Source organism: Myodes glareolus, chromosome 25 (genome assembly GCF_982192425.1).
Source record: "Myodes glareolus chromosome 25, mMyoGla1.1, whole genome shotgun sequence".
NCBI classification, from domain to species: Eukaryota; Metazoa; Chordata; class Mammalia; order Rodentia; family Cricetidae; genus Myodes; species Myodes glareolus.
In genome coordinates, this window is record NC_142050.1 from 4,934,747 (window position 1) to 4,961,078 (window position 26,332).

Consider the following 26,332-nt stretch of genomic DNA (forward strand, 5'->3'; position numbering starts at 1 on the left):
AAGATCCAGATGGCCAGGTGCCCCGCAGCTCGGAGTCTGGGAAAGAGACTGACCTTTGAGTCAGAAATATTTACTACCCATGGTTTCCTAATCATATTTTCTGCAATGAGGACTCTTTATGTTTGATGTACTTTTTCATGGTCTTCACCTAAAACAAAGCAACAAAACAAATATTTGTTGAGCTGTTTCCTAAAACATAAAGAAGCAAGTAAAGGAAAATTTAAACAAGGTTTAGTTTTCTCTCCTACTTGCATGTTTTGCTTTTTTCTTTCCTTTTTTTTTTCCTTTCTTAATAACAACTGTTATTTGGGGAGAAAAATAAAGGTGGAAAAAGATCCAAAAACAGCAGAATAGAGATGAAATATTAAAACTCTCTGTTTCCTTCAAATGAGTGATGCTCTTTTTAGGGGGTACCTCAGTTATTTTAGTCCTTTGTGCTACCTAGCCCAGTGATCTGGTTTATTTTATAAAGGACTCTTGAAAGACTTCCACACTTCCAGAAATATTACAAAGGTGGTAGATACATCTCAAATAAGAAAAGAAAAGAAAACAGAGTAACATAGACATAATTTTCTGCAGTAAGATCCATTGATAGTTTATGACGAGAATGCCGAAACTGTGGCTCCGTATGGGGAGTGTGTGTGATTTTACAGAAGCTGCTTCAGCTGCTATGGCTGCTCAACTCCTTCCTAGGCCACTATCATCATCTCTAAATCGTGGACTGTTGTTATGCTCATATGTCTACTGTCACACTGCAGGGCAGGCTGGTTTTCATTTTTGTATTATTGCCCTTGCTTTTCTAAGTGATATTACAGACTGAAGAAATGTCTGCAGCTATAGGCCAGTCTTGCCTATTGTCTGGAGTCTAGACAGGCTATAGAAAAATCCCTGCGACACATAATAGGCCAAACAATTTGTAGGGTTGTTTATCCTTACAAATTCACTACTAGGAGAGGAAAGGGGAATATACCATTATATTGAGTGTAGGTAATGTTACAATCTTTCAGCCCTTCTCTGAATGAGTGAAAACCAGGCTAGGCTTCAACACTTGAATGATTCTTTCTGTATTGTTTGACCATACACAAAGCAGTGGTTAGCTCAGACTTAACAACGTCATTTAGACTAACTATCATTTTTCCTAAGTGTGTCTGTAAAGTATCTTATATTTTTTCTAAGGTGAAGGGTCATTTCTCTCCCTCTTTTCTATCTTCCGTAAGCTTGCTTTAAACCTTTGAAGACTACCACTGTGGAGGCCCCAAGGACTGACGGGAAAGATGGAATCTTACAGTTGAGACTTAGCTGAAGCCCACTTTCTAGAAATGGTAGATTTCTCCTGGGCAACTTCTGCCATTATTGTAATAATTGTTCCACCATTCCCCATCCTGGACCTGACAGAGCATCGCTGTACTTAGGATGAAGGGATGCCTCCAAACAGTGCCCTCCCAGCCTCCTAACTCTCCTCCACTGCAGAAAGCCATCTGGGGGTGCTTTCAAGACTAGCCAGCCCGTTGAGAATTAGAGGTCAAATCCAAAGCTGGTACATAACTGATGAGAGGAAAAGAGCCTAAGCAGGAAGCAATTTAAATAGAAAAAATATAGAGGAAGAAGTAAAATATATGGCATTGAGAACCAAATTGTCAGTAGGTTGTACTACCATGATCAGCATTCAAAATCAGTCCTCTGGTCCTCATTAAAGTTGAATTCCTCACCAGGGTCATGCTGGCATTTGGAAAGCCTTGATGGAAAAAGATAAAACCCTTCTAGATAACTCTTAAGATGTAGTCTGTGCAAGAATGTAAATGGTAGCTTCCAGAATCCTCGAAGCTGATCAGTTTGCCTTGTGGACGGAAGAGGTGTCTGTCTGCGAAAAGCCCTCTCGCATCCTTCTCATTGTTGATTTGCCCGAGACCTCTGAGACTGGAGAAGGGAAGGCAGCTGCTAGCTTGGGTGAAGATTTTATTCTGCATGTGCAGCTGCTACCTGGTGTGGGCTTGTGCAGCCTCACAGAGTCTTGTGCTTCAGAGCCCCGGGCTAAGTTGAATGCTCTATTGTCATTGTCTTGCAGCTGGAAAAGAAACTTGTCAGCAAGATGCTCCGTATTGTCGTTTTGTAACAGGCCCTGAATGTTATGTAGTCTGTTCTGTTCCCAAGGAAACTGACCATCAGACAAATCAGAAATGAAACATTTGTCTCTGACTTAGATCATTGGGGGGGGAAAAAGAATATCTCTAGAAATTTGATGAAAGAGAAGTGCATGCTGTATAATTCTACCACCCATGTCTTACATTAGGAGATTCTAGATGCCAACCCTCACAAGGTGCTTTAAGACAAGGTAGAGTTCTGTGACACCTGCCCGCAACCTCATTTCCATCCTCCAATCAATTTACCTTAAAGTATAATGTTTTGGGGGGAAGACACCTGTAATGCCTGCTTTATCAGATGAAGCAGGGTGGGGCAAGTCATCACTGCGTTCCCCACTGTGAGGAACTTCCTGTGAACACCATTGGCGACAACTCCAAGCCAGGCCAGGCGGGAAGGCCCAGCAGAGGGTGACTCTGGTGGCACCAGCTGCTAACAACCATCTGCCTCATCTGCCCCAGCTGAGGCGACAGCTGCTGCAGGGAGTCCCAGCACACAGCCCCGGTGATCACAGCCTTCTCTATTATGGACAGTTATCCTTCGTGACTCCTACGATGATAGCTATGGCTCAAATCCAGATTTACTGATGCAATTTATTAGGGACTTGTGAAGAGGTAATCAGAGAGTTCCATATGAGCTCACGGAAATCAACAGGTTGAATTATCTCAGGGCCTGTAACTCTGGAAGCAAAACATAAACCAGTCATGTTTTCAGGCTTGATGCTGTGTTTGTGTAGCACACGTTTTTGCTTGTTTGACTTCAGCATTTTATCTGGAAATCTCTGCACATATTGATTTTCACAGATAGGGGTCTTGTTCCTGCTCAGAACAGGTGCTTAGCTTCCATTAGCATAAATAGAAGCTACGCAAATCCACTGGAAGACAAAGAACCCCCTTTTTATTATTTGGTTGTAATTTTTATTCTATTTATGCTTTCAAAAATCACTTAAGTAGACAGTGGTTTCATGGATCATTTAAGATTTCTGAACTCTAAAATAAAGGCACTGGAGAAAGCTCGGCAGGTAGAACCCTTGCTGCTCTTCCAGAGGACCCAAGCCCAGTTCTGAGCACCACATCGGACTGCTCACAACTACTTGGAGTTCTAACTCCAGGGTATCTGGTGCCCATTCCAGGTCTCCTAGAGCAACTGCACACACACAGAAATAAAATTTAATAAGCCTAACTGGGCAGTGGCGGTGCACTCCTTTAATCCCAGCACTCAGGAGGCAGAGGCAGGCAGATCTCTGTGAGTTCGAGGTCAGCCTGATCTACAAGAGCTAGTTCCAGGACAGGCTCCAAAGCTACAGAGAAATCCTGTCTCAAAAAAGCAAAGAGAGAGAAAGAGAGAGAGAGGAGAGGAGAAGAAGGAAGGAAGGAAGGAAGGAGGGGGGGAGGGAAGGAGGGAAAGAAACCTAGCTTTTGACTACGGTCTGAGAAATCTCCACATTGCCAGATGGGATCGATCCACTCTAGGGTCTCATTCCATTAATTAGAACACGGATAAAATAACAAGTCATAAATTAAGCCTAAATATAACCTCAGATGTGTTTATTTTAGAATATACTCATAAGGATTTGTTGAAAACTGCAGGAGTTTTTTTTTTCCTAATGATATGTGAACGCACCTAGTTTACAAATTTAAAACTAAAAATGACTTAGATACCACAGTTCCATTACTGGCTAGAAGGCCTTTCACACACACACACACACACACACACACACACACACACACACACACACCGTACGTATATATACACAACCGACTTTCACTGTGCATGGGCTAGTGTATATAGAATTATTCACATATCCTCATGATTGATAGTCAGCATATCTACCTGTCTGTCTTGCAGACGTGTTTTCTGGAAAGCCCGCTGCCATTGTTAATGCTTCAGTGCCGGCTCGCGGATGCGGCTGTCACGAATATCCCCTAACAACTATGTTTGCTGCTTATCTGAATTAGTTAGGATGCTGTCTGCAGCTTTGCTTTTCAAAGAAGCAGTTTATCTTCCACCTCCTATTATTTCTTTTTCCATTAACCTCTTCCAGAGAAGATTCTGTTTTCAGTTGTGATAAATACATGCAGCGTTCAAATCCCTGATTACATTTTTATACTGCACAGATGACAAAATTTCAAAATCATTTTCAGCTTAAAGTAGGATTTGCAACATAAAATGATCACCTAAAAGCTGTGGTTTACAGGAAAAGCAAATCTTCTCACCCTAGCTGTGTTCGTCTGCCTGTTGACCAATTAATTAATAGGAGCATACATAAATCTTTAAATTTAAACTGTAAGTTTACAAAACTGAAACATTACAAATAACTCATATGATATGACTACTTGTGAGCCATAATAATAGCAGTTAGATCATTGCAAATTTCAATAAAAACAGTACATTTGTCAATATATTTAAATATACTGGAAAGTTCTTGAGAAGGAAAATGCACTTGAATATGTATATCAAATGTTATTGCTAAAACAGTAAATGTGATCTTAAGTGTCTGTTTAAATATTTTAAAATGGAAATGAAAAAGTAGATTCAGAAGCATATTCAGAATCCCAAAAGGAAAAATGACCAATGCAATAAACTTTAAAATAGTGACGAAGGTGTTATGTCTAAGAATTATTTTAAAATGTTTCCACGGTTTAGGATATAGCTCAGTGGCTGAGCTCTTAGAAAGAAAAATGAAAACATTTTTTCAACTTTTGCACAGTCCACAAGAATAATAAAATAATAATAATAGTAATAATAATAATAATCCACGAGATGTTTCTCTTGCAGTTAGTCGTAAATAGCACTTAGTATAGTAAAATCTGGTAGATGGAAGTGCTAGAAGTTGAACAGGGCTTGAATGATACCAAATGAACAGTGTGTTTATACATTTTTTTTCCAGTGGATTCTACAAAACAGTAATTGCTTGCTCTTCGCCATTTTCAATAGGACAAGGTATATGTTATTCTCAAAAGAAGCACGGGTCTTTGTGTAAATAACTGCTCTCCTTGGGAACTGGGTTGACAGACCGTGAAATAGAAAGTTAAAATGAAACCTGGCTGGTAAGGCCAACCAGTGCTTCCTCATGACCAAGACTGTGGATGAAGGGAGCCGTGTGGTTGCTTTTGTCCCCAGCTCAAGAAGAGCCTGGGTGACAGCTGGGCTCTGGCAGTTTCCAGGAGAGCAGGGCAGAGCTGGTGTCACTTACCAACATCTGGTTATGGCCATCTGAGCGCGGGTGTTTCTCATTAAGAAAGTGGGCCTGCCCCTTGCTAGGCTCTCGACGGCCCTCTCAAGCGCTGCCTTCTTTGATGGAGAAACAATTTTAGATGCTTTTGCCGATGCCAAACACTTCCTTTGGTTTTCCCTTCACCACGAAAGAGGGAAAGACAGGGACCATTCCTCCCATGGCACCAAGCACCCAGATAAAGGTTTGCAATCGAAAGATCAAGTTTTCTCACAAGCGTCTACACATTTGATAAACACTGGGGTTTGCGGCTGAACTTTTCAGATTTCTCATAAATTTTTTAGTACAAGAGCCACAGAGCCATGCAATGAAGTCAAAGAACACAAAAGCTTATTTGTATAGCAAATGGAGATACTAATAAACATAATTATAGGAAAGCAGCCACTCTGAATTAATATATTAATTCATTTCTTTGTCATAATAAGTTACATGTGTTTAAAAATAATTTGAGTAAAATGTATAATTATATTTTTAGTATTAACTTGATTTCTTCTGAGGAAAGTGCTTAATTTAAGAAAGAAAAGGCAGTATTTCCAGTTCCAATTAATGTTATAATTATTTATTTTATAGTCAGTGTGGTAGCAGCGAGTTTCAGTTGGTAATTATATATGAAAAAGACCATGATCGTGATTAGATTAATTACTATATAAATAGTGTGTTTATTGAAGTAGCATTGGTTTATGAAAATGGACTTAAAGTATTAATATCTTTTCAGTCACATTGTTTTCAAAACTGATACCATAACACTTAGGGCTTTTATGTGTTATGAATGGTTAAACGAAAAGAAAGCCCTAGTGTCTAATTTTATGAAAACCAAATTAAAGAGTGCATGCTAATTTTCAATATCACTGTAATAATAAATGGCATATGAACATATACCTCCTGAAACAAAACACAGTTTGGACAATTAGCCGTCTTCATATTTCTTCTGTGGTTTCACACTGTCATCTTCAACGACTGATTGGGTTCTGAAACAAATGTTACTGTGTTAAATTTTTATCATTGACAAAGTCTATGAGTTTTATAATTTCAAAACTGTTAAATTTTGTCTTAAAGAAGTGACAAGAACAGCCCTTTGCCTCAAATCATACCTGACAAAAGCCCAGGTAAACTTGTGCCACGTAGGGAATAGAGAGTTATACTGCTCTGTAAGGAAACCAAGTTAAGCGTGCGAGCACGCGTGTGTGTGCGTGCGTGCGTGTGTGTGTGTGTGTGTGTGTGTGGTCAGTGACATTACCCAAAATATAATATGAAATGAAATACCTTCTTATGAGTTTATGAGTGCTTATTATCTATGAATGTTTATGTATCTCATAGGTTAGACTTGGAAAAGGAGGAAAAATGAATAGCGATCTTCCTTTGCCAAGGAAGGTTTACATACATTTACTAGAATATCAGCTGCTGCAACATCTTTTACTTTACATTTTTTTACTTAAAATGCATTAATTATGCACCATGTAAGTCATATCCAGCCTTCTACTATTGTAGAAAAAAATCTTGCGCCTTTACCTTTAAGGTAATAGGTAGATAAAACAGATCGGTGAGTGACCCATTCCTAAGCCCTTTCTCCTGATGACAAGGTAGTCATTTCCCAATACTTATTCTTATTGACCTTGGCATTAAGCTCCCTTAGGTAGAAATGGAACACCTTCTAGTATCTAGTATTATAAAGACTAGACAAGCATCCCGTTAACAACCCTCATATGACTGTCAAATTTATCCTTAAAGTTTTTATGACCTTTGGAGTACTGAGTCCATAGGAACGCCCGACGATAATGTCCGGGTCCAGCACAGTGTCTTTCACCCAACAGTGATTCAATAAATATAGACGGATGAATGATTCCTGGTGCAAAATTTGGGAGGAAATTAAGCAAAAGCATAACTGTACAGAGCATTCAGAATGCAGCCTCAAAATTGAGTATAGTTTGGTAGACACAGAAAAGTTAACTATATTTGAACAGTTTGAAAGGATTGTTTGTCCTTCCTCTCTGTCATTGTCCTGATCTTCCTCCTGTGCCTTTAAAAGGGAGCAGTTGGCGCCCATTGCAGTGAAGGCATAATAGTTGATTCAAACAGTTGTCAAACCACGGGAAAATGCTTCTTTCCCATTGTGCTGCTTTTGGACACTATAGATATGATAAATCATGAACTGCATTATAAAAAAACCCTCTTTTATGCCCAAACATTCAGTAGGAGGAAATGACATTTCTTTTATTACCTTGGTAAATGTTTTTAAGGTGTTTAGCGATAAGCTTTCTTTTTGTCAAAACTGCTTAGATTCAGTGGTTGCTAGGAATTTACTTGAAAACCGATAGTCAATAATATCGGGGGAGGAAGCTGCGTCGTTAGTCAGCTAATGTGGAGAGAGGCTTGGCTGGCACTCCCTTCCTCGCTTCCCTGGCTCTTTCTTGATCTTTTGTACCATGGAAAGAGAGGCGATTGAAGTTTAGAAAGTTTATTTTCCATCATCGTGCATCAGCCATTGTTTCCAGCACTTTCTCGTCTTTTGGGCTGAGAAATGGATTGTCCTTAGTAGTAGACAAAATAATAATGCTCCACAATTTCAGAAGACAGGAGGCCGGTATGATTTCAATACAAGTGCAAGCAAGGTCATCTTCACATCTTGGGGAATTCGTTCCTCCTTCTTCAGCTGTTGTTTGGTTTGCTTTTGTTTTCTCCACAGGCAGAATCAGGCAGTACCCTTGCTTACATGCCACATTTTACCGTGAAGCATATTTGTAGCTGCTAATTTCTCAGGACAAGTGCTTAAGTTGTTTACTTCTTTCAATAGTTACTGACTTCCTGGAATTGATGGCAGCAAAGCTGTTGCTATTCCTTTGTCTCTTCCACCTACTTTCATTTCTTACCTTAGTTAGATGGCAATGGATTTTTTTTTTAAAGTGTTGTTCTGAGAAACATGCAGTAAAAAGAAAACATCCATTTGAAGATAGAAGGGACAGGGCTTTGGTGAACGGGTCTTTAAGCTTCTGGACAGTTGAGTACACAAAGAAAAAAAATTCAAAAATAGATACCCCCAGAGAGGACAAAGTTAGAAAGCAAGTAACCGTTCTAACAGTTTTAACTTATGACGGGCTGGTGACAGCAGTCTCCAGAGCGGTCGTGAGTGTGCTCTGCTTTCTTGACTTCTTCCGAGACTAAGTTATGTCTACGGTGTGACAGAATGCTAGCGATCATATGTCTTAACCCCGTGTAGCTGCATCCTGGAATGGGGTTCTAGTTCGTGGTTTCATCCATTGTTAACCTGATGTGGGCCTTGCCTCTCTGAGAATTAAACATAGCAAAGCTGCATTTATGTGAAGCGGGTCGGCCTGGTCGCTCCACGGTGGCCGTTTCAGTGCCTGTTACCTCCCACTTTGCTTCCATCTGTGTGTGTGGCAAAAGGAATTGTCCTTAAAAAATACAGGCTTGCTCTGAACACAAACGCATATTTGCAAGCCAGTGGGTTAACATTCTCCTGAATTTGGGTGCCATTAATAACTGTGTCGGGGACTTGTTTTGCTTTAACCTTTTGAGTACATGGAGGTTTAACTGTCTCGGTGCAAACCTGCATAAGCTTCCCTGGTTTCTGTAAATGCACTACAAAAAAATGTGCATTAAAATATAAATGTCATTTGCACACTGTCTTTTTAGCAGAAAACTTTCGTGTTGGTGTTAATACGGAAGATAAAATTGTTCTTGTGTCTGCTCAAAATTGGTGGTTAATGTAATAGTCCCACAGCCTGTTTAAAATGACTCCACCTAATTGAAAGGTTGCAAAGACGCTGATGGACCACACTTCCACAAACTGTGTATCTAGAGACTGCCTCTCTTGGTTTGTTTGCCATGATTAATGGAACTGAGAAACCTAATTGAGATTAAGGAGTATTTTCTAATCTCTTAATTATCCAAGGTTTTTAAACCCTGCTTTTGTAAGTACTGCGTGGGACATATTTTATCATGAAAAGTAGTCATAGGCAGAAGTTATTGCAGCTATTTAATGAAGTATAGACATGATCCTTGAAACATAGTCTTTACTGGAGTTATTTAAAATCAGCTGCCGTGGACTATAAATCCTTAGAATTTACTGAAAAATGAGGGAGGCATGACTGAGGACTGTTGAGAGCGGTTAGCTCTGTGCCTATAAAAAAGGGACACAGGGATGATATTTGTGTGTCTAACCCCGATTATAAATAGTCTCTTGATTTTTCTAACAGCATGTTCAGCAATAATCAAGCCTTACAGCTTAAGGTTAAAAAAATGCATAATCCTGCTGCAGAAAATGCTATAACAAGAGAAAAATAGTTGCGTTGGAATGCATTGGTCATATGAGAAAAATGAAAATGATGAGGGGAGAGTATTTGTATATATAGCTAGAAGGAATCCATATATTTTAAATTTAATTTTTAATAGATAATAAAACGTAACTGACAGAAATTCTCTTATAATCTGAAAAAATCTCTTTCTTTACATTTTAGCCTGTGAAAGACAAATAGCTATTGTTTTTCAAAGAAATAACTATTTAAGAAATCATTTGTATGACTTTCAGAGAAATAAAATGTTATTTAAAATAAACTAAAAAGTGCAGTTCTAGGTAGGTGAAGAAAAATGGGAGAAAGATAAGGGGGAAAGAAGCGTAAAAAAAAGAAACCAAGAAAAATTAGGAAAGAAGAGACTAAATCGTGAGAAAGAGAAATAGGAAACCTCACTTGCAGGGTTTGTCACGGGCCAGGCACTGTGTTGACTGTATTTTTGCCTTTCTCAGGCTCCTATCAGTCATGAGATGCACTCTCCAATTTCCTTCCTGCCAGTAAGGCAGATCAGAGAAGCTGCCTAAGGACACACAGCGCAAAGTGACAAGCTGAGAAAGAAAGCATGATTTAGCTACTCTCTGTGGTAAATGACAGTCAGTCCTGAGTTTCTTCTCCAGTTCTAGCTGCCCTTCCATCTGTATCTTCTGAAAGGCACCCTAGATGCCCAGGCATGACACCCCAAGGTCAGACCACTGCATCCTAAAGGATGGGGGCAGAGAATGGTGAGTCTAAAGACAGCGACCATCCACGCAGTCAGAGAGAGGGCGGAGCACTGACCCAGTGACAGAGGTAGGAGGGCAGGGGAAGAGGCTAAAAATGCCCACACACGTGACGTTTTTATCCCACAATTTTTACACTTTAGCTCTCTGCTTTTGACCTTTTGTTCCCTAAGAATCTTGGATTACAGTCTTTAGAATCTTTTAATAGGTGACTCAAAACTCATTGCCTACCTGCCATTCTACCACGGAGGCCTCTGACATACCCCACACTTGAGCAAACTGTTTAGCTCTCTTCATTTCCCTTTTCCATGAGGTAAAAACATGTTTCTTAATGTTCTTACAACGGTCGGAATTCATTCCTCAAGAAGAAAACAGTCCTCAGAGTCGTCCCGAAGAGCTGACGTGGTCACGTCAGCCATCTTTCACTTTAGGCACCTGCTTCATCGACTGACAGCTAACAGCATGAATACCGCATGCTGAACTCCGTCCCTCTGAGCTCCGATTACCTCTCACGTCCTCTTCATGTCTCTGTTGGTAAATGGTCTGATGTCCCTGTCCCCATTTGACAATTGAGGCAATGAGAGGTTAAGTGCCTGGCCATTGGCAGCAACTGAAATAAGAGTTAGCCTTGAGTGTCCTGGCCAAATGTGAGGTTCATTTTCCCTCTTCCTTAAGGCCAAATTGCTACGCCAATAACTACCTTTGGCCTTCAGTTCCTCGGCTGTAAAAACAGGGTCATTCCATATCTATAAAAGGTGAGTACTTTAAGAGCTGAGATTTTATTGTCTTAGAAACCAGAGTTCTCCATGCTTAAGGCATTCAAATGCTTTAAACACTTACCCAAAACTTAGGCAGCCGTTATCTGTCAGGATAGACTGCCCACTGGTAAGCCCTGCTCTGAGACACAGAGAAAAAGTGTGAGTCACCCCTGACCTCCTGTGTGACTCCAGCAGACCAATCTGAAGTAGAAAACGTTTCCAGATCCAAGCGGGTTCAGTGGCAGACAGTTTTTACGAGGCCTTTCTGGTACTGCGTGAACGTCCCTCTGCATGCTTTTCTACCTGTTGCCTCTCTGGTAGTTTTCATTATCATCACCATTAGAAGTAATGTTTTTCCCATCATAATGTAATTTTTTTGAGATCTGGTTTCACTATGTAGCCCAGGCTATTCTAGAATTAACTATGTAGACCAGGCTGGCCTTCAACTCTGCCCGCCTCTGCTTCCTGAGTGCTAGCATTCAAGGCATGAGCCACCCCATCATATAATAAGTGGAAATTCCTTAGAAACAGTTATTTGCAAGGGGTAGGGGACGAGTCCAAGGATGCTCAGGTGCTCTGGATTTAGCCTCTCATGACTTGATAGAAACTGAAGAAAGGATGAAGAAATGGTGTCAGCGCTTGTCCTACTTACCTGTTTAATAGGGAGACATCACTTACTGTAAGAGCTCGCTGCTCATATAATTCTGTTTCTGAACACCAGTACAGTTTAAAAATTAATCTATGCCAGTGTTCACTGGCTCTAACCAAAAACAGCATTAATTTTCACCTCCATTTCCTGGTCATCATGTTTCAAAAGAGTTCTCACTGACTCGCCAGCGCCAGCGCAGGGCCTGGCATGTTGTACGTGCTGGATGCTTATTGGATAAGTTCATGCCCTCGTGGGACAGAGAGCGGTGTCATTCTTTAACAAGAACAAAGCCTTTTCCTCAATGGTGACTAAGGTGTAGTCAGAAAGGCTCCAGTGCCTCTCCGGCCTCACACCTCCTTGCTCTTTCTGAGAACACCATCGCTCCGAGGGCCGGTCACAGATGTAAACTGACAAGAGTGGCCATCCTGTTTGTAAGACACCTGGTTGGTCTCACCTACAAGTAATTCAAACGCCAGAAATGATTAGTTCCGGAGTGGAACCAGCCTGTGAATTTACGTTCACGCATTGGAGCTAAGATTGCACTTTGAGCATTTCCTGATGTGATGCTTAATTCTAAAAGTGGAGCAGTCTGCTGCGTGTCTTCCCCACCTAGCAGTATGATCCCATCACGTTATTTTTACAGTCAACTGGGTGAAAAGGCAGCATAGCATGAGGGAGGGAAATTGGCTCCAACTTTCTAGGAGTAATTGTGTTTCTATCATGTTCTGTTTCAGACTTTGGTGTGAACAAAGCAAAATAAGTTTGCTTTTTAGAAAACCTTGGTGTGTGTGTGTTGGGGGCAGATATTACACCAAGCAGTAGTAGATCAGGAAGAGGACGAAGTCTGTTTGAATATTGTAAAAATGCCTGTGAAGCTTAATCTGCATATTTAAATGTCCATGAGAATGAAGCTTAATTTGCATATTAAAATGTCTGTGACGATAAATATTCATATTTTAAATCATGCTTTAGCATTAAAATGTTAAATGTTAATCTCATCTCCATGAAAGAGGTCAAATAATTTAATCACTTGGATAATTTTATTTAGTAGAAACATTTAGATTTGATAAAATATATTTTTTAGACATTAAATGTCTGGTTTTATATAGCATACATGATTGTCAATTTATTCTCAACCTGTCTGGCCACTGTTTGAACTTGATGTTCCACAGGCTCAACAAAGGTCATGGCCAGTAGTACTATTCCACGAGACAACAGGAGTTCATTTACCTGTTTTCTTGTTCTATACATGCTGGCAATAAAATGTTACACAGCATTTTTTAACTTGCTTTTACTGTGCGGAACAATAGTATAGTCTTCTGTTTGGTGGGCATCCTCACCCATTTGTGAACAATAAACTGTTGAACTGGCCAAGACATTTCTTCAACTATTTAAAGTCGTACAAAAGTCTGGGGACCTTTAGCTTTCTCTCTCTCTTAGCTTTATTTTGTGAGGAGAAAGTCGGTGTCTTTTTGATTCAATTGCTGCCTCTCCTTGGGCTTGTATTGCAAGTCTCTTTTTGGAAGTGTTTTGCCAGGCACTGGGGGAGGGAGAGGAAAATAAACCTAATCTTTACATGAATGGTACCAACCCCTTGCCTGATTATGCTTTGGGTTAGCTCCTTTAAATCTTTTATGTTTGGGGTCTCATTTCCCCAGGGCAGTGTTATGTAAAATTGCAGACAAAAGTGAAGAATAGTGAAATATGGAGAAGAGCCCACCATAAGGAAGATGGGCTGAGCCAAGGGTAATGGCGTTCAATATTATTGGGAAATTGTGTCATTGCTACAAGAGAAATTTAGATTCGTTTCAATAACTATGAAAGTATTTCTAGTTCACTACTCCAAACTCACTCCTATTTGTGAATGAAAACTCTCACTGGAGAGGCATTTCTGACAATAAAGCGAAGCACTTCCCCACTGGGCGTCATTTCCAGAATTATATTCTCGAAACATTTGGTCTTGGTAGAACTCGCTTAAAGTCATACTTTACAGAATGACACAGCTACTCTCTGGGACGTTTTCTGGGATAGACAGTATCTGAAATTATGATTTCCAGTAATAAAAATTTTAAGATTCTAATCATCTGGCTGTGTGAAGTGGGTAAATTATGCTATAGGCTTAATTTAAATGCTTAGATTTCCCTTCTTCCTCTTTTTTTTTTATACTTTCAATAATGTGTGTTGATTGAGGTGACTGTGCTCTTAATGTGCATGGAATATATTGATACCATGTGTAGTCCTAGTATGTAGATGGGCTGATCATACTATCTTATATGGTAAAACTCCAAGAAAATGACTGTAATATGTAAATCAATTTTATTTCATATGAATCCTTCAGAGTTCTTCTCAGCCCAACTTTTCATCTTCAAATGCACTCTTTGTTCTATTTCAAACCCTTTTCTGTCATCTTTAAACAACTCATTTTTGGATGCTATGTGTGAAATCATAGTCTTCTAGTGCAGCTAAAAAACGAAACGCGACATTTCTACCGAGGGCGTGTGGATTCCTCTTCACTGAATTGTACACATTGAGAAGACAGTCTTTAGGAAGTTTTATAGATCTCCCCTTTTGACAAATCAATATAGCATATTAATTCAGTACTGAAATCACATATTAGAAAAAGTATTTGCTGGTTATGTAGCCTGAGTAGGATTTCCCCCATGCCTCATCCACCTCCTCCTTCTATAACATGGAAATATTTTGCTCACATACATAGGATAGATCTGCCCCACCTAGGACTGCTGTGAAGAGTTAATATATAAACTTAGAAGAGAGTACTTAGAAGAGAGCCCTTAGTCAGCGCTAATTAGTCCTGCAGTTAGTCAAAGCATCATCACACAGGTCCTGCTGGAAATGCTCAAGCATGACCTCACAGTAAAAAAATTTTCGAGCATATGTAAGCTCTCCTTTCTCCATGTATATTGATTTGTTAATGGTGCTTTAGAAAATAAATCGATCGCTTCGACTAGAAAGAAAATGCCACAGTTATTCTGAAACTGTGGTTAATAATGCAGCTTTTATTCGCTGAGTTCACCATAGGACCCAAGAACAAAGAACTCTCCTTACTGTGAGTGCTTTAATGTGGCCGCTGGGACTGTTTGGTTAACGCACATTTTAAAGGTTTTATACATTCTGCGTGCGATGTCCTTTCTAAGAGGGAAACTGTAGGTTAAGAGCCACACTTCAGGTCCACTGAGGGTTTGCTTTCCTTTGCATGCTTTGGTGAGCCGTTCCAATACCGAGGAGTGTAAGATCCAAGGAGTTACCTTGCTTATCATTTCTCCACTGATTTGCTTTGCAGCTTGCGGTTCCCCACAATGATGAATGGACTCGATTTGCCAGGACCCTGGTGGAGATCCGCGCCAACAGGGCTGACAGCGAGGAGGAAGGCGCTGTTGAGTTAGCTGCTTAGATGTAAGATGTGTCTGCTCCCTGCTCCCTGTGACCCCCATCCTTCCATGCCAGAACACAGTCTGCAGTCAAGGCCTCCGTGCTGTGTTTGGTGTCCTCTCAGTATCTATCTCTGTGGCATTTTGGGGGCCATTCTGTGTGCAATGTTACCCCCATATACTCCACATGTCCACCATACATTTCTATCTTGGTGTCTCTGTCTCAAAAACAAAAGGGGGAGGGAACCCTTTAGGGGTTTAGTTGTTGCCTTTTAACTACTTGGTAGCTGTATTTAATAGCTGGAAACCTCTGGTTGTATTTGTGCTTACATGCACTTCTGGTATAGTCCTATTAAATCCATATGAAGCCAGATATGATTGGGTGCAGATGTGGCGTGCCTCATGATATGGTACAGGGCCAAAGACTCGAGATGTGGTGTTTTACATGGTGACTCACATTATGAATGGATTTACTACAAGAACATTGCTGCTCCTTATTTATTGTAATGTGCTGCATGGAACATATTTATTTGAAAGCATTAAAATAAACGATCTTAGAGCATGTGCGTAATGAGAGGCCTGTATTTTCTCTGCTGCGGCTGAGGTTACACTAAGTTCCAAATAACAATTACAGTATGCCAGTTCCACTGAGAACACGGAGTCTTTAGAGGTTTGCTGCAGTGAACGGAATGAATTTTAATGCCTATTATTTCTAGGTACTTTAACAATATTTCAAATATAGTTGGCCATTGATACTTATCAATCAAGCTAGCACAACCTTCCACAAAAGTCTGTGGTTCCAAAATATGACACAAGTATTACCAATGAAATGATCCAAATCAGGTCTGTATCGCTGTGGGTAAGTGTTTTCTGCTTAGGAAAACCTGACAGGAAGTTTGCTTTGACAAGGGGTTGGAGCGATGCATGAGGATCATGTTAAAGATTAAACATGACCTGTTAGGCAGCCAACCTGGTGGGCTTAAATCAAGACTCTTCATTTTGTTTTTAATAAGGCTATATGTATGTATGACTTGGTTGCTGTTGTTGTTCCTATTGTTGTTTGTTTTGTTTTTAGGAGGTAGACACTCCCTTGCCTCTGTCACCAAAACCATCATGTTTACAAACAATGTTAAATGGTAGAAGAAGAAAGGACAGGTTGAGGTGAACAAATGCTATATGTTCTATAAATGCACGTGTTTAAATTCCCACTAGAAATTATGTTGCTTACTACTAAACTAGAGAATGCCCCTATAAGCAGCTTTAGTCATCCTTTTTTTCCCAAGGGTTATTTCATTGGTAGAGAGAGAGTAAAAATAAGTTATAGTTAAATCATTTTTAAAAATTGTCAATAGACTCTCGATATTTTAGGAAGAAAAGTTCCATTCACACATTCTTGATAGAGATTCCTTAAACATATATAAATTTTTAAGATATATTTTCCTCCAAGTGCTCTATAGTACCTACATAATTAAATTCCTTTACAAACAGAAATTAACATTTCATAGATAAAAATGAATGTCTTCATACATGTGTATTTAAACTCAGCGAATAGAAGTACGAAGAAAAACATTTGAAAATTCCAGCGTATTTCCTGGTTTTTGTTTTGTTTTGATTTTGTTCTCTGGAGGTTTTTATTTTGCGTGTGTGTGGGGGGGTGTCAGTCGAGACAGGGTTTCTCTGTGTAGCCTTGGCTGTCCTGCAACTCGCTCTATAGACCAGGCTGGCCTCAAACTCTCAGATATCAGTCTGCCTGTCTCCAGAGTGTTAGGATTAAACGCAAGTGCCACCACTACCTGGCTACAGACTTTCTGCTTTGTTAAAGGAGAATATTCTAATTTATCTTTAGTAGTAAAGGGATTTCTCTTTAGATTATGAAAATATTTCAGTAGGCTTTACTTAAGTAAAGTTAAACCAAAATACCATTATGATAATGTGATGAGATACAAGACAGAAACAAAAAAGAATCTAAAAACAATTGGAGTAAAATCTGGTGACCTGACTTTCACCAGGACTCGTATGAGGGAAGGAGAGAGCTGACTTCCACCAGGACTCAACTCATATGGGGGAAGGAGAGAGCCGACTCCCACAGGTTGCCTTCTGACGTCCACGCTCCCACACACACATGCATGCATAAAACAAATACATGTAAACATTTTTAAGTCTAAAAGCAATCTAGTAACAAAAATATTGGCATACACTAAGCCATCATTAAGAGTAAATCAAAAGCCCATATGTTTTGACTGAAGAGCAATTGTAGTGTTTCCATAAGAGAAACCTGTGAAAGGCAGAGTCCGTGTCACTTCTGGGAAGGCCAGATGGTACATGTTAAAGTCCATGATTAGTCCCCGGAGATGGCCAGCTTCTGTCCATCCTCACAGCTTGGCCCTCCGACTCTGTGAGGAGTCTGTACTGATTTCATGTAACTGATAGAATGGGGGGCATTGTGAATAGAATAATACTCAGGTCTAACTTTTGCCTGACATCTATGAGAATCTGCTGTAATCCAAAGTGCTAGGTTGGGCATGGTGGCACACACCTTTAATCCCAGCACTCAGGAGGCAGATACAGGCAGATCGCTTTGAATTTGAGGCCAGCCTGGTCTACATAGTGAGTTCCAGGCCAGGGATATGCAGAAAGACCTTATTACAAAAACAAAGCAAAACATCTAACGTAACAACAAAAGCAACCACAGGAAGTGCTGCCCAATACATGTTGGGAATGTTTGCTTCAGCAATCACTGCCTGTTCAACAGTGAAGCCAGTAGCTGCTTGCTCCAAGAAGCCAAGTACGTCAGCAGTCCCAGTCCAGCCTGTTAGCCTGCAAGCTCCCGAGGGGCACTGGGAAAGAGCTTCATTGGACGGTCAAAGAAGGTCAAAGAAGTGGGAGCTCGTGTCTATGCTGATCTCATGGCTCTGCTCAGAGCTCTGTCTAGAGTGGGAGCCCGTGTCGATGCTGATCTCATGGCTCTGCTCAGAGCTCTCTCTGTCTAGAGTGGGAGCCCGTGTCTATGCTGATCTCACGGCTCTGCTCAGAGCTCTCTTATCTAGGCTCCATGTTGGATGACGCTATCTACTTCGAGAGTAGGGCTTTCTTCCTCAGTTAGGCCTCTCTGGGAACATCGTTATAGGCACTCCCAGAGATGTGCTACCTAGGTGATTCTAAATCTTATTGAGTGACAACAGACTATCACATGCACCACCGGCAATATGAGGCTAGGAAATGAACGCAAGATGTAGTGACCCGTTACCTCAGTGAATTTGTCTGTGACCTTCAATCCTCACTGTGGTTAGGAACAAACTGAGATATTCCCTCCGAAAGTAAAGGAGAAACTGCTGACATTTAGAACTCTCAACACATAGAAGAAAGCCCAGCACCTGGTAGACTATTTGGGACTCTGAAATCAACACATTCCACACCCATAATCCAGGGCTAGGGGGATGTCAGGGCTGTTGGTAGAAACAGAGTAGGGGTGGACTTTGCTGTCCGTCTGAATGGCAGTACAAGCAGCTCTAAGTTTGGGTAATACAACCACAGAAATTACGATGCACACATCAATGGTGAGGAGAGACAGTGCGGAACTTTTGGAATAGCATCCATCACCAATACCACATCCTACAGAAAAGAACTCTGTTGCCGTAGGATATAGACACACCATGCATTCCGCTGTCCCACTGTGTTGAGCTGTGTCAACACTACTGGAACACAGCTGGCAGACCTAGAAGCTATCTGTAATATAAAAATTGTGACCAAAATTAAACAATTTGAGCAAGCAGCACAAGCAAGTAGCCTAAGACCCCAATATTACCCAATGGAATTTTAGCAGTGCCTCGCTCCCATGTTGGCATAGCTGGTCATATGTGGGGGTGGGGCAGGTTCTGTATGACCAGCAGAAACATGTCAGAGCCTGGTGTACATATAGCTTGGCTCAATTCATAGGCGAAAGTTAGACACGGAGGACAGCCACGTTAGAGCCATCTTCTGGAGTGACTTTGAAAGACAGTTCAGAGGAAAAGTTCCCTTTATAGATCAGAGATTTGAGCTGTAAAGCGAGTGATCATCAAACATGAATGTATGGGGGCCATTGTACAACCATTCATCCATAGACATGAACCTATTGGGGCCATTGTACAACCTGTCATCCCCAAACATGAACGTATGGGGGCCATTTTCACAGTCAAACCACTTTGAGTTGGTGGTGAAAGGGCCAGGAATGAGTCCACATGCCTACTGCCAGCCTACCTCAAGCTTTGTCAGTCTTTGCAGAAGCTACTACCCCTCACCTTTCACCCCCTCACCCTTCACCCCTGTTGTCACTTTTCATAACAGCCAAGCAGGTGATGTTTCTCATATGCTGACATCGTCAGTGCACAGTGAGAAGATTTAGGCCCTTAGAGTGGTCCATCCCCTGGATGATTTGACTTGGACCCTCCTTGTTAGTTCCTTTCTCCTTTCTCTGATGAAACACCTTGCCAGCGCAACCCGGGCAAAGATTTATTTTGACTCATGGTTTAAGACACGCAGGCCATGATGGGGGAGGCATGGCAGCAGAAGTGTGACGTGACTGGTCGCATAGTCTGAAGCCAGGAAGCAGAGAGTTGACAGGAAACAGGGCAAGCTGTGCAAACCCAAGGCTAGCTCCACTACCCACCTTCTCCAAAGCCTCTCCCTACACCTCAACTTTAACAGCGTTCCACAACAGTGCCACCAGATGGGGACCAAGCATTCAAACCCCTGAACATCTGGGAGACTTCTCACAATCAAACCACCTTCCCTGTGGTCTTAAACCTGCGTATTCTAAGCTTTACCTACCCACTCAAGCTGCATAGGTCTCTCCATTCTTCCATGATGTAGCGAATCACAGGGCCTCTGCAGTAGACAGCACTGAATATATAAATCCCCATACACACATTCTGAAGTTCCACCCTTTAATTAAGGTCATTCTTCTGACTGACTGATTTTTCAATTAACTTTTTAATCTGTGAGAGCAGCCAGTCCCTCAGGGCCTAAGGTCAATGTCAGGATGAAAAGCTATAGTCTAGGAGAGCAATAGCAGCACAAATAATAAAATGCACCTGCCGTTCCTCATCATAGACAGAATTAAAATGAGAAAAGAACAGTTTTTATGCTCTAGCACATAAATTAAATACATAAACATTAAGGGTTTGCTCATCAACTTTTGGTTTTTAAAGATTAGTATAACATTTATTTTTATTTAAGTAGGAGTATTCGTCTACATGTATGTATAGGCACCTTGGGGCTGGAGAGATGGCTCAGCCCTGAGTTCAATCCCCAGCAACCACATGGTGGCTCACAACCATCTGTAATGAGATCTGGGGACCCTCTTGAGGAAGAGACCTGGTCAGTCCTTATCTACTTAGGCCAGGAAACCCAATCTGGACAAGTTCAACAGAACTGCCATATACAGGTAGCCCATGGAGGCTTCAGCATTGTCAGCATAAAGAAGAAAAGAGAGAACCCGTGTGTATGCCTGGCACCTACAGAAGCAGAAGAGAACCATACATTCATAGAAGTGGACTTTCAGACAGTTGTGAGCCACCATTCGGGTGCTGGGAAGCAAACCCAGATCCTTTGCCAGAGCAGCCAGTGCTCATAATCGCTGCTAGATCTCCCCAGCCCAGAATCACTCTCCTTTGTGATCTGGAGGCAGGGTCTCCCTATGTAGCCTCGGCTTCCGCAAAACAGGCGGGTCTCGAAGTTAGAGAGACCCACACCCACATACCTCTGCCTCCCGGGTGCCACCATGCCTGGCTTTACTCATCAACTTTTAAAAGCTACATTCATGACATTAAAAAGGCCAAACCATGGTTTTGAATCTGTCTACCTAATCCTTTTGTTTTTCCATTTTTATTTATGTATTGTGAAGTTGTTACTAAGCACACAGCTAGGTTATGTTTCTTGATAAACGTTCATCTGACATACAAGAATTGAGGCCAGGGCTTTGTGCATTCAAGCACCGAGCATGGCAACCCTTGACCCTTTAACTTTCATGTCATCTGGGCCACTACCCTCTCATTTCAGCCTCAAGTGTTCGCTCTAGTGTCCTTACTTGCAAGACGCTAGGCACTTGATATTACACCTGCTTCTGTGGAATTGTGACAGTTTCTCCTTTATCTCTGAGGAATGATTTTTTCCTTTTTAGTCAGAAATGGAAATTTCATGGACAGATTTTGCTTTTCTTTCTTTCTGTACTTGAACTACCTTGGGCAAGTCTGGGGAGATGACTCATTTGGTGAAGTGTTTAATGCCCGAGTGTAAGGAACTGAGTTTGCAGCCTCAGAACCCACGTGAAGCTGGCAAGGTAGCATGTGATTCCAATTCTCCTATGGTGAGGTAGGACGCAGTGACAGTAGAAACCTTCTAAGCAGAGAAAAGAGCTAGATTGTCCAGTGATCTTCACGCAGACATGCCTGGAATCACATCCACAAAGGCACAAGCACATGTACACATGTGCGTGTGCACACACACACACACACACACACACACATTTCGTAGAGAGTGTGGGGGTTCAGGACCTCCGCTACTTCCTTGATGACATTATTTATGATTGCTGTCCTAATGTTTGGATATTAGTTCCACAACTCTCTTTTTCCAGACCAGGGTTTCCTATTAATTTTTCATCTCGTTGTGGCATTTTTCTCTTCAAGATTTTAAAAATTATTTTATTAGGAATGACTTCTTTGTTCTGACCGTTAATACTTGGAATCAGTGCAATCCCTGTGAGGCTCACTTGCAGGGCTCTAGGAAGAGCAGCGCAGCACTGCTGTCTGCCGAATTCAGCTCCTCACTGGCCACTCCTCTGGGGACTCCACTTGGTGTGCTGTGTAGGGTGAAGGTGCGACTGCAGCTTTCAGAGCAGAAATCCTTTCTCCTCAAGGAGTGCCAGAGTTTTCACTCTTCCTTGGCTTCAGTGATCCCCTCCCTAGTCTTGGCCAGGTTCTTTTTACAGGCAGCTAGAGCAATACATCCCCCGAGGCCGGAGGCACCTCTGTAATGTCCACTGTTGCCTCTGGCTGCTTCTTTGTCCTACAAATTCTAGCTAAGTCGGTGTGTCTGACGTCTGTCTGTTCAGCTGGGGACTCTGGGTTCCCCTACTTTGCACAGTGGGTGGAAACTGCCTCAGGTGACCTCGGCGATGGTCTTTGATCTCTTCCCACCGCGAGCCCACAGCCCCTTCCTTTGCCGCACACCAGCTGTTTGAAGAACACTCTATCATATACAGTATCATATAGTTCTGTTAGGTTCTGATTTCCCCAACTGTTCCATTATGGCCAGAAGCAGAAATTTCTATAAGATTTAAGTTTCAAAGCAGAAAAAAAGAAAAAAAAAAGTGAAAAAGAGATCAATGTCTCACAGAAGCCAGAGCTGATCCAACTTATGTGGGGACATAGATAACTCATTGCTATGGAATTAAAAAGCTTTTCAAACGTTTTGTCGATTAAAAGTGGAAGCTATCAACAAGGTCATATTGATGCCAAATGTCATCATCTTTAAGTAGCCAGCTATGTATGTGGAGAGGATTAGAACATGCAGTTATTAAGACCCTTCCTAAATTGACTGAAAAGAATGTTAGCTTTAGCTTTAAAGACATGAAATGATGGCTTCTGGCACCTGCTCTCACAGGCAACTGAAAACAAAGGGGAAAGATCACAGCCTTCCTAAGTGGGTAAAGGGCAGCTTGAAGCTGCAGGTGAAGCTCGACCTGTTTCTTCAGTTTGTTAGACTGAGGCACTCAGTGCTCAGCGGGGCAGGACAGAGCCCTGGACTGAGCATGAGAACATGGACCTCCATGGCAACAAAACTCTGTAAATGCTGGTTCCACTCCTCCTCTTCCTCCTCCCCTCTTTCTGATTTTATAAAAGCAGAGTACCAGCCTAGTATAGAACATTGCAACTAGCCCAGATGGCAAGGCTTGTCGTAAAAAGCAGGCTCCTAAAGACTGGAGGGAAGACTCCGTGGTTAGGAGCACTGACTGCCCTTGTAGAGGAGCTGGGTTTGATGCCCAGCACATGATGAGTGGTGGTTCTTAACTCCTGTTGAAGAGTATCTGATGCCCTCTTCCAGCTTCTGAGGGTACTAGGAATGTATGTGGTACACACATACCAACACATGGGGTGGGAGGGGGAGGCGAAACACTCGTACACATAAACATATTTTTAAAGAAGCCATTAACTTCTTTAATTAGATGGAGCCATTAACTAGTAGGAGACATAGGTTCTCAGATTAATAGCAGATATCACATCATGTAAAAGTTAAGTGGCAAAATCTTGCTTTAATCTGAACCCACCCCACTCTGAAGGAGTGAAATTATGTATGGCATTTTATTTTTTTACTAATTTTTTTTTGCCTAAGCAAATTTTTGGTGTAGTTGGTTAATAACTTGTTCACATCTATGTAAGAATGGACGAGACAAGAAAGATGGTAAATGCCATGGAGGAGGCAAGAGAGATGGTAGATGTCTCCTTTCATTTTGGCAGTAGTAGGAAACCTGATGGGCATCTCATGACCAAAGTCATTCCAGCAACAGAAAAGGCTCTGTAAATGCCTTTTCTCCTCTCCAGACACGTGTTCATAGGCATTAACTTTTAGGAGGCCAAGTATCCATAGGTATTTACGTTGAACTTGATTTTCCATTATTTCCAACCCTTATCGGAGAATGGCGTTTTCTAATTAGAAATTTTGAAGATGGTCCAATCCCGCTGGCTTCATACCACATTGCGCTGAGGCAGTTTGTAAACTTCTGCTTTTTCCACGTTACCTTCCAACTTCACTCCCGGAGGACAAATGCTTCAAGTTTACCTCAATCCTCTTTACTGACTTTAATAGGCCGTAAACTGGTTTAAGAGGAAGCTCAGAAGGCTGGTTCAGGACTCACCTGGTCCTAAGCACTGGAATTCTCTGAGGTAGCAAATGTACTTGGTAAGATAAACAACTAGAGATGTGCTTCTTTCTTACTCTAAGGCGGTCACGGGGTGTCCACCAGTGAGAACTGAGCACAGGAAATCTGGGTGCGCTGTCCTAAGAACTCTCTGCCTGAATTCTACTAAGAAACCTTCCTAGAGGAGGGCAGGCTGCCAGGAAACCAGAATCACACCCGAGACCCAGCACTACGGAGCCTAAGCACTGTGGGCAAGAAACTTGTCCTTGTCTTGGCCTCCTCATTTTTAACATGGAGAAAAGGATACTCCTTTGACCATGTCTGGCATGTGACAGCTACTGCTTAATGAGTCCTTACAAACCAGAGAACTCTGTCCCCTGAGAGCCGTGCTTGTGAGGCCACAGCAAGAGCTGACGTCGGCAACTTAGGGCAGAGCGAAGGGTATACGCCTTCAATGCCTTTTAATATTTTACTCTGGACTTGCTTTTCTCTACCTTATTGTACAACTCTGTCTTAAGAATTTAGGTCAACTTTAAAACCATCTTCGTAATTGCTCCACTGCAAAAAACGAATCACGCTTGAAGATCCGCGCGGAAGCAATCAGGCAGCAGAGCCTTGGTGGCCCAGCAGAGCGAAGGGAGGAAGGACGAAGGGAGAGGTATCTGTGACCCAGACGCCAGCCGCAGATGGCACAGTCCCTGTGTCTTCCTAGTTTTCCTCCAAGCGTTATTCAGGGGTCAGGTGGTTCTGCCTTAAGCAAACCCCCTTTAACAGCCCAGATTCTCCAGGCAAACAGCATTCTGTGAGGTCCCCAGCACATGAAATCAGCCCTCCGTTTGGTCCCTTCTCATTCAATAAATGCATTAGTTGAAAACAAATCTGATTTCCACAGCCTCCAAAAAACTGGAGAAACAGAGAGCAAGTTCCAAATGCATATTCACTGATCAGAAATATTGATCCACAGCCCCTCTCAAGCCCAAGCTAACACTCATCACAGGGGAGAGGACTTTAGTTCTCACAATGGCCAAGGAATTTGCACTCACCTTTGAATTTATGCAATTCTTCCTGACTTACAGCAATGAATTACCAATAATTAAAATTAAAGCTACATTGATTTGATAAGATCAGCCTATAATTTCTAAACAAAGTATTTGACACACAGGAATGTGTCAGCTGGTCCTCATTTCTGTTCAGTCAGTAGAAAGCATCACCCCAGCTCCCTAACACTCCTTTATACAGAGTCTGGAATATTATAGTTGGGGGCCTCATCCCAGCCCCTGCAGCTATCTTTAGAATACTGGGCAGGAATTCCATTCCAAGCCCCCTCCCCTGAAAGTTGTCTTAATCCACACCCCACCTCGGAGAAAGCCCACCAAACAGTAGCCCCTCCCCAGGGAAGGTCAAGACCACTCCCACAGGCTACTTAAGCTGCCCCCCAGAGAATGCACACGTGGCCTCCAGGTTTCATGTGGTCTTCGCTTCTCTCTCTTCCCCTCGCCGTGCTTTCCTGGGCCACCCGGGAGCGCTGCATTAAACATGGACATCTTTTATTTGGTCTAATTTGGTCTGATTGGAATTATTTGCATTGGCGGAGAGGCTCGTCTAACAATGTCTGGTTTTACTCTCGCAGCAGAAAAGGCCTGTAAAGGACAGGGTGGGAGTCAGTCTGTTGTTGCTGGGACCAGCCTCTGTGTCCAGCCTGGTGCCACTAGACTATGGTCTGTGTCCCCAGACTGATGGCACTAACCTATGTGTGTCCCCAGCCTGGTGGGCACTAACCTATGTGTGTCCCCAGCCTGGTGGGCACTAACCTATGTGTGTCCCCAGACTGATGGCACTAACCTATGTGTGTCCCCAGACTGATGGCACTAACCTATGTGTGTCCCCAGACTGATGGCACTAACCTATGTGTGTCCCCAGACTGATGGCACTAACCTATGTGTCCCCAGACTGATGGCACTAACCTATGTGTGTCCCCAGACTGATGGCACTAACCTATGTGTGTCCCCAGCCTGGTGGGCACTAGCTTGTATTCCCGGTTCTTTGGGTAGCTGAGAGTGACCAGAGATCAAAGGGTCCGGGCCTGCTAAGGCAACTTGGGAAGGACCTTATTCAAAACTGAAAAGCAAAAAGAAATGGAGATACAGCTCTGTAATAGCACATTTTGCCTAAGGCCCTAGTGTTTTTGATTCTTCTGTACCATGAAAACCAATAACAAAACCACAAAAGAGACACAG

At 42.0% G+C, this 26,332-nt stretch overlaps 1 protein-coding gene across 6 annotated transcripts in view; it reads left to right on the forward strand.

Moving 5' to 3' along the window:
• Dync1i1 (dynein cytoplasmic 1 intermediate chain 1) overlaps positions 1 to 15,770 on the forward strand; it is a 311,008-nt gene extending 295,238 nt beyond the window's left edge. For all 6 annotated transcript variants that reach the window (XM_085683897.2, XM_085683899.2, XM_085683900.2 and 3 more), the window contains one exon: positions 15,112 to 15,770. In XM_085683897.2, the coding sequence (XP_085540023.2) occupies positions 15,112 to 15,222 (111 nt within the window). In that variant the 3' untranslated portion in view covers positions 15,223 to 15,770. The remainder of the gene's footprint in view (positions 1 to 15,111) is intronic.
• The last annotated feature ends 10,562 nt before the right edge of the window (positions 15,771 to 26,332 follow it).